The 12,644-nt window shown below is 43.3% G+C and overlaps 1 protein-coding gene across 5 annotated transcripts in view; it reads right to left on the minus strand.

The window, feature by feature from the left end:
- The window catches only part of ZFPM2 (zinc finger protein, FOG family member 2), an 869,848-nt gene that overhangs the window by 340,941 nt on the left and 516,263 nt on the right, over nt 1-12,644 (minus strand). For all 5 annotated transcript variants that reach the window (XM_033933812.1, XM_033933814.1, XM_033933811.1 and 2 more), the window contains one exon: nt 8,699-8,810. In XM_033933812.1, the coding sequence (XP_033789703.1) occupies nt 8,699-8,810 (112 nt within the window). The remainder of the gene's footprint in view (nt 1-8,698; nt 8,811-12,644) is intronic.

Genomic DNA, 12,644 nt, shown 5'->3' on the forward strand with positions numbered 1-12,644 from the left:
ACCGTATATACATAGCATGGGGTTCATTTTCAACAAACAAAGACATCCAAAAGACGGCATAAACCCACACTTGGACGTCCTAAACACTAGGATTTATTTATTTTAAAAATTTATAAACTGCTTTAAATCACAGCGGTGCACAAATAAACATGCATAGCATCCAACACAAACAACATAAAAATTATATCAACATGGCAGAATCATCCTACTAATTCTTACAAGGTTCATACATTGACATAAAGGGGGCATATGATGTCAAATCATAATTGCTTAAAGTCAGTCCGTATCATATAAAACTTGGAGGTTCTCACAACTCACTTGAATTGTGCCAAACTGAACACACTACATGAATGCATCAACAAACAACTGAGTTTTCAGTTGTTTCCTGAAACAAACTTGATCTTTGCATAACCGCAGGACTCCAGGGAGAAAGTTTCAAAGTTGTACTCCTACCACTGAAAACATCATATCACCGATTCTCTTATGTCCAAGTGCCGATTTTCAAAGCCAGCTTTTTAGATATCTTGCTAGGCTTCTTAGCTGCTGTGCATCCAAGGTTTGAGGGGGCATGTTGGAGGCATGCCAAGGGTGGGATTTGGGCATGCATAGCAATTGGACATCATTTCCCAAGACATCTAGGATGGAACTTAGACGTCCAGAGCTAGATCTGTTTTAAAAGTTTCTAAGTGCTACGTAAAAAGGAACCCAAACTGCCCAGATGACCACTGGAGGGTTAGGTAATGACTCCCCCACACACTCCCCCAGATCCCTATACCCTCCTGCCTACAGTGCTGTGTGCTGCAAATGATGGGCCTTCCCCCTCCCACTGCATCTTGGGATGCAGTGGGAGGGGCCTAAGGCCAGCAGGAATCCCCAAAACTGGCTCAATTGATGGGGATTTCTCTGCCACAATCAGCTGATGGCAAGCCTCAATGTGCTGTTTTCTCCCCCATCTCTGGGCGGTGGGAGGGAGTCGTGGTCATCTTGTCAGTTTGTTCACCTTTGGGGCATTTAGACCTGTTTTACTTTGGTCTAAGTCCAGGCATGTAAGTTCCGCCTAGGATATCCTAGAAAAGCTTTGATTATTGCTTCAGGATGTCCAGGTGGAAATCCGAGAGCAGGCTGCGGTGCCCAATCTCTCTTGCCTGCTTGCGAGACTCTCCTGCTCTCTGCCACCATTCTCCGCAGTGCAGGCCCGCTTTAAAGTGGGCCTGCACTGCGGAGAACGATGGCAGAGAGCAGGAGAGTCCCATAAGCAGGCAAGAGAGATTGGGCACCGCAGCCTGCTCTCTGATGCCCACAACACATCTCTCAACACATCCCTTTGAGCTCTGGATGCACAACAGCTTAGAAATGCTGCTGCAGGTTCAGAAATTTGGTTTTGATTATTGGCACTTGGACATCCCTGCTATTAGGACGTCCAAGTGCTGGCTTAGGCAGGTTTTTGGATGTTTTAATATTTTGATTACGCCCCCTCCCCCTGTGTGTCTATCTGTCTATCTACCTATCTATCTTAACAGAAACATATTTACAGAATAAAACTATTTTATAACTGCCAAATCTTTAGCAGCCACCTAGAAATTAAAATGAACTCAGCCTACTTTCCTAACATATTTCTTCCACGATAACAGAATTGTTGGATTTACCACTGTATGACTCTTACAGCTCCTATGCCTACAGCTCCTATGAAAACAATATTTTTTTCACATTCTTTGTGAGTCTCAAATTCATATAGGGGCCCTTTTACTAAAGGGCATGCATAGCTAGAGTGCAAGAAAAGGCTTTATCCAAAATGTGTTTAAAGTGTTTTGTGGTATTTTGCCTGTTTTTGCATGCTAATTGTGCATTATGTATTTGTTTTTGGGGGGGAGGTGAAGGTCATGGGCAGAGAATGGGCCTTTCTGTGTTATCCAGCTAGTGCATTATAATCAGTACATGCTAATTGGATAGCGCATTCTTAATGTGGGAGCATTTAGCACCTTTTAAATAGAAGACAGTGAGGGCGGGATTCTGTAAATGGCAGCTAGCCATGCTTACATTGGGCAGGATTTACTAAACCTCCAAACCATGCACGATCTGTTTCCTATTGCATGCCGGCCGACTGATTCAGTAAAGGCTTGCATGCAAATGGAGATGATCGTTAGCACGCCCCCTACACATGGCCAGAGCGATCCCTGCTCATGCGCACACCATGACAGTAGTGACAGGAGAAGCAGCCTCCTGTCACTGCTGTCATTGCTCAGCCCGGCCCAAATCTCTCTTGCCTGCTCCTGGACTCTCCTGCTCTCTTCCGCCATTCCCTGCAGTGCAAGCCCATGGTTTTAAAGCGGGCCTGCACTGCGGAGTACGGTGGCAGAGAGCAGGAGAGTCCCGCAAGCAGGCAAGAGAGATTGGGCACCGCAGCCTGCTCTCTGATGCCCTGAAGCTGTGACCCGAATCTGCCTGCCCCGACTCTCCTGCTCTCGCCCCGAATCTCTCCTACCCTTCCCGTGCAGTGCCTCAGCCAATCATGGATTTCCTTAGGGTTGAGCCTTAGGAAATCCTTGATTGGCTACTGCTTTGACCAATCAGGGACTTCCTTAGGCTCAGCCCTAAGGAAGTCCCCGATTGGCTCAGGCACCCCTGGCCCCTTCCAAGGTAGGAGCCTGAGCCAATCAGGGCCTTAGACCCCGCCCTGTGCATCACATGATGCACCAGGGTGGGGCCTAAGGCCTCAGAGTTGTTGCTGGAGTCATTGGAGTAGGAGGGGTTGAGCATCCCCCCTACTCCGTTAAAGGTACGGAGAAGTGGGGTGGCAAGGGGGCTTGGAATGGGTAGGGGTGTCCAGGGGGGTGGTGGCAGGAGGGAGTTAGCATTCCTCTTGCAGTTTGTTTATGGGTGGGCCCGACCCGGCGGCATGATTTTAAATTTAGAAACAGGGAGGGAGGTGGGTTGGGCCAGGCCCGGCCAGACAAGATCGGTGTGGGGGTGGGGGCATTGCAGGGAGGGATCTATGCGGGGGGAGGGCAACGCAACTTAAAAAAAAAAATTCATTTATTTTTTAAACTTTTTTGACAGGCCTGCTTGTCTTTTATATTAATTTTTTTTAGGGGGCAGATATTTTGCATGTATTACTGACAGGTTTGCAGCAGTTGGGTTTGGCAATAGTAAAACCCGACTCAAAATAGCTAAGCAATTGTTAGTGAATCAATCGCTTGGCTATTTTGCATGGGGTTTTACTAATTTGCATGGGATGATCGGGATCGGATCGGATCGCTACAGGCCTTAGTGAATCGGGCCGCATGGAAATCTGGTCGTTAAAGGCTCGCAATCCAATCGGTACGGTTTGCTTAGTGAATCTAGCCCATTGTAGGCACCACTTTGTGTTTTTCTCAATGAATCTTTTGGTGTCATTTATAGACCCAACCTAGCAGCACTTATAGTAGATATGCTTAGATGTTGCTAGGTATCCTGGAGGTAGGCACCAGTATATTAAGACAAGGTTTTACTAGGCCTAATTTACCAGTGCCTAACTCGGACGCCTAGCACTGCCCACACATCACTTACTATGGCCCTGGAAAGTGGGATAATAGAAGCAAATTTATTGAAGGACCAGACATAGACCATATTTCAGTCAACTGCCTGCACCAGGCATCATTCATTAATGGATTTCTTCAAAGGTCAAATGCCACAAAGGTATGTGCATAAATCATATCCAGAAATTGTGTGTGATTAATCAGATTCGCACCACCAAATCATTCTCTCAATGTCCTGTTGACTTGTGTTGACTTTAAAGTTGGTTGCTATGCAAGATGTTTAGCCCAGTAAAAATATCTAAAATTCAACTAAGCACTTATAAACAGCCTACTGCAATCCCCACCACAGGCCCAGCCTGCCCAGTCAATACTAAACTACAATGATTTTGCTGCATACTTTGCCAACAAAATTACAAGTCTCCGCCAGGATTTACAGACAGTCCCATCCAGTCTCCAATCAGCTAATCAGGAGCTCACAAACTTACCCCCTCCTTACACAGACATATGGGACTCTTTTAACCCAATAACTCAGGAGAGCATTGAGGAAATTCTAAGAGACCTTTGACCAACTAACTCAAAGATAGTGCAGCAGGGGTCGAGGGAGCACATTGAACCCTGTTGCACTATCCATAGCGCCTTCAATGAGGCAAGCAGGGGCCTCATAAACGGTGCTAAAAATTTTTGAACTCCTCTCTTTCAAATAGCCCCACTCTCTGGAATCTACTTCCTGAAAGGTTTTGCTTAACACATTATCTCTGCTTCTGTTCTACATAACACTCATAGCCTGCTCTCATCTGCAATCAGATTCTAGGTGGATAACAGTTTTGTTGTTTTTTTTAAAGATGCATCTAGGCGGAAAACACTATTTTTAAAAGATACATCTAGAGGATAGCAAGTAAAAAGTTCATCAACCAGGCCTTTAATGGAAGAAGAACTAACTTGATACCAGTGGTCCCAACCACATAAGTGAAACCAGCTGCACATACTACAGCAGGACGTTTATCCACTCCAACCCTAGATGAAATAATTTTCAAACACCATTCTGACCTCAAGGGCAATCTTCTTCAAATTAATCCCCTTATTTTCTAACTCCTGTTTCTCTATCATTTAAAGTTAGGCATTGGCCCCAGTGTATACTGCATATAGCAGCTTTTTTTTTTTTTAAGAAAAGCTTAGCATTTATTAATGGATATTAGCATGTACTAAGGCCGGGATTCTCTCTTTTAGGCGATGGTAGGCGCCTACGTTCAGTAAGAACTGCCTTGTAAAATTACATTTCCAATGATTTTCAAGGCGCCTACCGGTGCCTAAAAAATTGGCACTGGAATCAAGCCTTCGTAGGCGCTTTAAGGTACCTAACGACACTATAGGTGTGGCCAACGCCAGAAGTGGCATTAGTTGCCATAAAGCACCTACAGAGGCGCGATTCTCATCAAAGATAGACACTGGAAATGTAGGACTGGAAAACCCTGGCCTGTATTTCCGGCACCTACCTTTGCCAGAGGTGCGATTCTGTAACCAGCGCCGTTGTGTGATTGATACGTGATCGGCAGTCACCTTTAAGGTGACTGTCGACAACAGCACCACTTAGAGAATCTAGGCCTAAAGGTCTGATTCTATAAATGGTGTCTAACCATGCCTAACTTGTAGGCGTCGGTCCAAGTGGTTGTCATCGCTAGGCGTCCTAGAGATAGGCACAAATACATTAGGATAGGTTTTTACAATAGGCTAGGTTTTACCTGGACTAATTTACCAGTGCCTATCTTAGATGCCTAGCGATGCCTACATTTAACACACCTATTCTCTACCCCTAATCCTGCCTACATTTCAGGTAGGCCTTAGGTATCAGAAGATACCTCATCTTAGGCGTCAATTGGTGCCACGTTGATGTCTGAGTATTATTTAAATTGCCAATTACATTTTTTGTTTTGTTTTTAATCTGTTTAGAATGTTGTGGTCAATTACCAGTCATTTCACCAATTTTTTAAAAATTAACTTTCAGATGCTAGGTGTCCACAATTAGGGTGCCATTTATAGAATCTGGACATAAGTGCCAAGTGGCCTAGAGGCATAAAAGAGGGCATACAGTATAAGCTTAGTGAAAGGCCCCTAATCAGCAGCACTATCTGATCAAGGAGCACTGCTGAATATCGGCATAAGTGATGAACTCGCTGGCAACTCTTTGGTTATTAACTTCCCCATATAGCAACAGATTTTCACCAATTTCCAGGGCTGCTTTTCTCCTCCCCAAAGCCAGCCCCCATATATAGATAAAATATGTCTAATCAGTAATACAAACAGACAGATTTTATGCATGTACAGGATAAAAATAGGCAAATAGGCAACTTAAACATTCAGGGAAATTATATATATGGCAATACACATTAGGCACTACAGGCAGTCCCTTGATTAAGAATGTCCAACTTACATTAGACTCATAATAACGAACCAGGATCCTGCTTCTCCCTTCCTGTACCAACGCACCCCCTTTTCCGCCCTTCCTGTCCAAACATGGCCCTCCTCCTCCCTTCCGTGTCCCAACGTACCCCTCATTGTCCTTCCCTCTGTTTTGTGTCCCCAATTTGTACCTCCCTCCCTCCCACGGTTGTTTATCTCTGCTGGCCAACTGCCTCCTCCTAGCCACAAGCAGCGGCTCCTGTAAGCAGCCCGGGGCTAACCTGGAAGTCTTCCCTCTGATATCAGAGGGAAGGCTTCTGGGTCAGCTGTGGGCCACAGCTTTATGAAGAGAAATACGGCTGGGAAGAGGGAACCGGCCAGAGGAGGTAAATACCCACTGGAGGGAGGCATGAATTTGGGGTGCAGAATGGAGGGAAGGATGACCAGGGGCACATTGTAACATGGAAGGGAGGAGAAGGGTTGCATTGGGACAGAAAGGGAGGAAGAGAGGGCGCGTTGGCACAGGAAGGGAGAACAGGGTTGCGTTGGGACACCGAAGGAAGGGAGGGAGCACAAACATCAGACAAAGGATGGAAGGAAAGAAGGGGGTGCATGAACTTGGGACTTAGGATGGAACAATAGAGGAAGTGAAGGAAAGAGATGCTGAGGTGAGGAGGGAATAGAAAGAGAGAATTCTTGGGCATAGGAAGGGAGAGAGAATTATTGGAAATGGTGATGGGAGAGGCATGGAGAAGAGAGATGAGAGAGAGAAATGTTGGATTTGGTAGTGGAGAGGGAACAGTGGGATGGATGAAGAACAAAAGTAAGAGAAAACCTCTTATCTTTTCTTTCTATTTAAACTACAGTACTTTATTTGAGGACTGTTTCTTTAATGTTCTTTAATGTTTTTATAAACTATGTACTGTATAGGATCCAAGTTACATAGAAATTCAACTTAAGAACGGTTTAAAAAACAGAACCCGTTCTTAAACTGGGGATTGCCTGTACTTCCATACCAAATCTTTGGCATGAAAAAGCATTCTAATGAATGCAAGGTGCCAAAGTGGAGCAGAAATAGCAGATCTGTGGAAAAACACACTTATGTGCCCATTTATAGAATAATCCATAAGCATTTCTGTGTGGATCTGCAAAGACAACATGGCCATAAGAGGCATGGGCAGGTCAGGGACAGTCCCTTAAAATACACACATTGTTATAGAATTCAAAGGATTCAAGCCCAACTTGTGTGCTGGGATTTACACCTGGTTTTGGTGTAACTCCTCTCTCCCAAAGTTGAGCGTGAATCCCAGTGCTACGCTGCTCACGGAATGCCAATTACAGAATACTGTTTAGTGCTGATTTTCTGGGGTGTCAAATTTTGAGCACCATTTATAGAATTTCCAGTTCACTGTCTTCTGGCAAACTCATAGCTGGCTTTGAACATCAGCCATAGAAAAGAAGAGGGATTCAAAGTACACACCACAAAAGAGCACAAAAAAAGCACAAAGGGCCTTCAAGTTCCGGGTAATCCTGCTTTAATTTTGGGCCATGTTTTGGCATCCCTGCCTGCGTCAGGGGTCAGAAGATCTTGTAATTCAGTATAAAAGATCAAAATACTCAATGAACAAAATTTTTGCCCAAACTTGTGACGTAAAAAACATTCTCAGATTAACAGTCAATCTGGTGCCGCAAAGAGCAGAGCTGCAGAATCTACATACACGGTTCTGCTCTTTGTGGCACCAGATTAACTGTTAATCTGAGAATGACTCGCCTTTTTAAAATCATTATAAGAAAGGCTTCGACAATGGCCCATCGTTTTGTACTGTGGCTTTGAGAATCTTCCCCTGACTGTGCTTTTTTTTTCACCGGTTTGGGCAAAAAATGTTGTTCATTGAGTATTTTAGTCTTTTTTAAAAAATATTTTATTGATTTTCTAAATATTTTTCAGTGCAATATACGGATTTATAAACATATAATTAAGCAAGTAAAGCACATACATCTTACAGATACCCATGAACAATCATTTTATCCCACCCAACCTCCCACTGAGTAATCAATAATACCACAAATAAATATATGCTTTCAATATCCTTCCCTTATTTAAAATAGTAATGTAATCCCACCCACCCTGGATGTGAATAGAAATAAACCAAAAATTAAAGACAAAAATCAATTATAATGAAGTAATAAAAGATGTCAACGGGCCTCAAACCAATGTAAATAAATTACAATGCCCCAACAAATCAGCATTCATTTTTTCATACCTATAACTGGAGCATAAATTCCCCCACCAAAAAGGAAAGTTGAGACGATCATGATTTTTACAATGAGTATTTTGAACAAGACCTTCTGACCCCTGACCAGGTTGAGACACCGAAACACAACCCATGTCGGGTCCATCATTAAAGCAGGATTACCCGGAACTTGAAGGCCCTTTGTGTGTGGTTGTTTTTTTGTGCGTACCTTTGAATATCAGCCTCCGTGGTTTTAGCCCCATCTCTACAGATTCCAAAAGAGGTTAAGTAGTGCTGGGTCTTTGATACAAACTGTGACTTTTGCATGATATTTAACACATCCTGCCATTTAGGAACATTCATTACCTCAGACACCAGTTACAATAATTTGTCTCATTTTTCCAAGATTAGAATGGGTGAGGTACAGTTATTGCTAAACAAGCTGGTCATGTCTTACCGGTCACCTCTCCATTCAGTCTCATGCAGTTGGCATGTTTCAGTGCTGCGGTTAATTCCTTGCAAAGAAAGCAAAAGAAAACCAGCTTGCATTACCTTTGCAGTACACAATGCAGTTATTTTTGTTGTCTTCCACTCCTTGCCAAGTCACATCCAGCAGCCACTTGGGACCAGCAGTCAGTACCAAAGGGACCAGGCCTTTTGTCTTCTGCAGGAAGGATGATAACAAACAGATGCCATTTGCTTTCCTTGATTAAGAACATGAATAATAATAGTAACATTTTTTTATGCTTTTACAGGCTACTAAATCTTGAAATTCATAAACTGTAGCCTAATCCCTTGCTAAAGGATTCCTTTTCTTTCATTCTTTTTTTTAACATATAAACCATAATGGTACTATGTTGTTGCTTTTCATGTGAATAGTTGAATTATTAGAAAATAATTTTCTCAGTGATACTGGATCAGATCGTACAGATCAGACACATCTCTGGTGATTTAGAATTGTGAGGAGAATAGAGATGGCTTTTTTGGTATGTTGAAAAAGAAACTTTAGCACTTTTATCATTTCCTATCTGTAGGATTGCAGTTTCCTGAAACAGACAGGATAGAATTTAAAGAATCAGCATCCATTACAAAGCCATCACTTTGACATGTGATTCTGTAGTAGAAAATTACCCACACTAAATAATAGGTTCCCCATGCCCCCTCCACCATCATAATTTTTTATAAAGAGAAACACATTTGATCCTGCTGAAATAATAAAATTGGTAATGATTCAACATGCATTTGGTTTTGAAAGCTAGGGAGAAAAAAGAAAATATATATTTTTAAAAAGTACACTCATTAAAGGGATTAAAAAGGTACATATGTATGCTCAGCTTCTATGAAAAAAAAATTCAAATCTAAATTTGTATATAGAAATGTTTTCTAGTCTAAGAGGTATAACTAAAATATTTGTTTTAGTTAGAACAACCATAATTAGGTAATATCAGTGATCTGCATTCTGTAAAATTAAGAGATGTGCAAACAATTTTGCAAAAGAGATCTTTCTAAGATGGAACTGAATATTTCCAGCGTCAGCCCAAATACTGGTACATCTTAACAAATAAGTAAATAACATTGCTGATTCAGGCCTGTGGAAGCCTAGATTACTTGCAGTGTGGCATAGTGGTTAGAGCTATAGCCTCAAAACCCTGAGGTTGTGGGTTCAAACCCCACATTGCTCCCTGTGACCCTGGGCAGGTCACTTAATCCTCCCCTGCCCCAGGTACATTAGATTGAGTGTGAACCCGCTGGTACAGATAGGGAAAATGCTTGAAGTACCTGTATGTAAACCGGTTTGAGTGTAGTTATAATCCCAATCCCTTTCCCTTACATATAAACTGCATTTAAAATACCTGTACTACAGGTATTGGACTGTGAAATATATTAGAATTCTAATTGGATGAATCCAAGTTGCGGAGAACCTCTTGCTTAGACCAGAGGCATCTTAATATGGCCAAGCCTCATACCAAATAAGGAGAGTTATACAAGGGGGGGAGGGGAGCTGAGATTATCAAACAATAGGTTGACTTTGATTGTTGCAGTTGTTTGGGACTTGTTGTATCTGGATAAGTGGAACCAATGTTTCAGCCATCAGTTCCACTTACTCAGATGTGGCAAGAGCCAGATGAATGCAAAAATCATGAAGCCAGCCATGGAAGCCTATGGGGGGGAATTCATCATGGGGCGCTAACCCTATTTAGTGCATGCTAACAATTAATACATATTAAATGCTAAGCCCCCTCCTTTACAAAGCTGCGCTAGCATTTTTAGCGCCGGTCACCGCAATAACAGCTCCGACGCTCATAGAGTTCCTATAGGCGGCCCAGCTGTTACTGCCACAGCTGACGCTAAAAATGCTTGCGCAGCTTTGTAAAGGAGGGGGCTATATTCTTATGGACATCTTTGCATTTATTTATTTAAAACTATTTATTACCCACCTAAAATCCTAGATAGTTTACAATAAAAGAAACATTCATAATCAGTTAAACAAACATATAAAAACACTCCCACAAACCCTAAATCACCCATAACTTCACATATCATAGCGTAAACAGCATCAAGTTCATGAGTTTTCTTACAATCATATTCTTCCTTCTAACTGGGCAACAGCTAATGTTCAAATCTATTTTATTAAGCACAACAGCAAGTACAACAACAGTAGAAACAGGGCATATATTTCCACCCAACAACCGCGGAGGACTGGACTCTGATGTCCTCCACGATCAGGCCCCCCCCCCCTCCAAAGAACCAAAAACTCTCAAGCCGAAAACAGCAATGGCAAATAGAAGCACAGTATCAAAGGTGGAGTATGTTCAAGATACGACTACGACTCTCAGGGGTTAAAATGTTCAAGTACGGAGTCCAGGTGGTAACAAAGTCTCTGCTCCGGCGACGAGATGAACAGGCCAAACGGGCCTCCCAGCCCATAAGTTCGTGAAGTCTATTCCTCCAAAGCCAAAAGGAGGGGGGTTCAGGAGAAAGCCAGCAACACAAAATACATTTCTTCCCCAAAATAAAACATTTACTAAGAAAGAGCTTTTCAGAAGAAGTATACATGGACAGAAAAGAGAACTGGGCAAACAACATCGAAAGCACTGTGACCGGCAAAGGGGTCTGCAACAGGCCCTGTAAAAAAGAGGCCAGTGCCTTCCAAAAGGTCTGAATCCCCTCACAGCTCCAGATACCATGATAGTAAGAATTAACCTCCACTGAACAGCGTACACATAATTGAGTGCCAATACAACCCATAGAATAAGCCTGACTTTGGGAAGCGTAGGCCCGCAGGACAGTACGATAGTGACATTCACGTAATTCAGCACTATATACCAGGCCCGCAGTACGTTTCAAGATGGTCAACAAAAAATGGTCCCCCAAGTCCCTGCCCAAGTCACGCTGCCAAGCCTCCAAAATCCCAGGAAAAACCCTAGGTGGGCGAAGAGCCATAATCTGGCAATGAAAATAAGAAATGGAGACCCTAGTATCAGGATCTGCTGTCAAAAAAGTACAGAGCCGGGTCCCAAAATCCTCCTGCAAGGAGCTCCCCGGGAGGGAAGCCACATAGTGACTAAGTTGACAATATGCAAAAGGAAGGCCAAGCTCAGGAACCCCCCTCCCCGACAACTCAGCACAAGAAAGGAGAGACCCATCATCCTGCAGAACATGCCTCAACTGGGCAACAGCTAAAATGCATTGAGTTTCAAGTTTCAAGTTTATTAGGTTTTTATATACCGCCTATCAAGATTATCTAAGCGGTTTTACAACCAGGTACTCAAGCATTTTCCCTATCTGTCCCGGTGGGCTCACAATCTATCTAATGTACCTGACCATAGGATACCATAGGAGACCATTGGCATCATAGATCCTCCACTCTTCTCAACGAAATAGTTTGGAGATAAAATATGTTTTTAACAATTTCCTAAACTGCAATACATTCCTACATTGACATAAATTCCTAGGCGTGAGCTAATCGTTAGCAAGCGCTAAATTCGTTAGCACTCCTTGATGAATTCACCCAAAGAGAACATAAGTTGAATTTGCTTGCAGAACACAAAACTGTGTTAAATGAAGTCTTCACTTAGGGCGAGATTCACTAAAGCCCTCTTACCTGTCCGATCCTGTTCCGCTCCGTTTACGAGTCTTGCTGGGCGACCCATTCACTAAAGGCTCCCCATGCAAATCAACTAATCGTAAACACGCCCACAAGCAATCCCACGGATTGCTGAAGACTGATTTGCGACGCATGCGCAGACCATCATTGATGGCGATCCAGCATGCGCCGCTCTCCTGCACCAGAAGAGGGAAGGGTTGTGGAAGTAATGGCAGGCAAGCAAGGCAAAGGCGGACTTGCTGCAGCCTCTAGAAGAATAGGGGGGAAGTGAACGTGAAACCCACCCTGACTCTACTGATCTCTGCTGCCCTTCCCCGCAGTGCGAGCCCATGGTTTTAAAGCGGGGCTGCACTGCGGGAAAGGGCGGCAGAGAGCAGGAGAGTCGGGGCA

Source organism: Geotrypetes seraphini, chromosome 2 (assembly GCF_902459505.1).
Source record: "Geotrypetes seraphini chromosome 2, aGeoSer1.1, whole genome shotgun sequence".
NCBI classification, from domain to species: domain Eukaryota; kingdom Metazoa; phylum Chordata; class Amphibia; order Gymnophiona; family Dermophiidae; genus Geotrypetes; species Geotrypetes seraphini.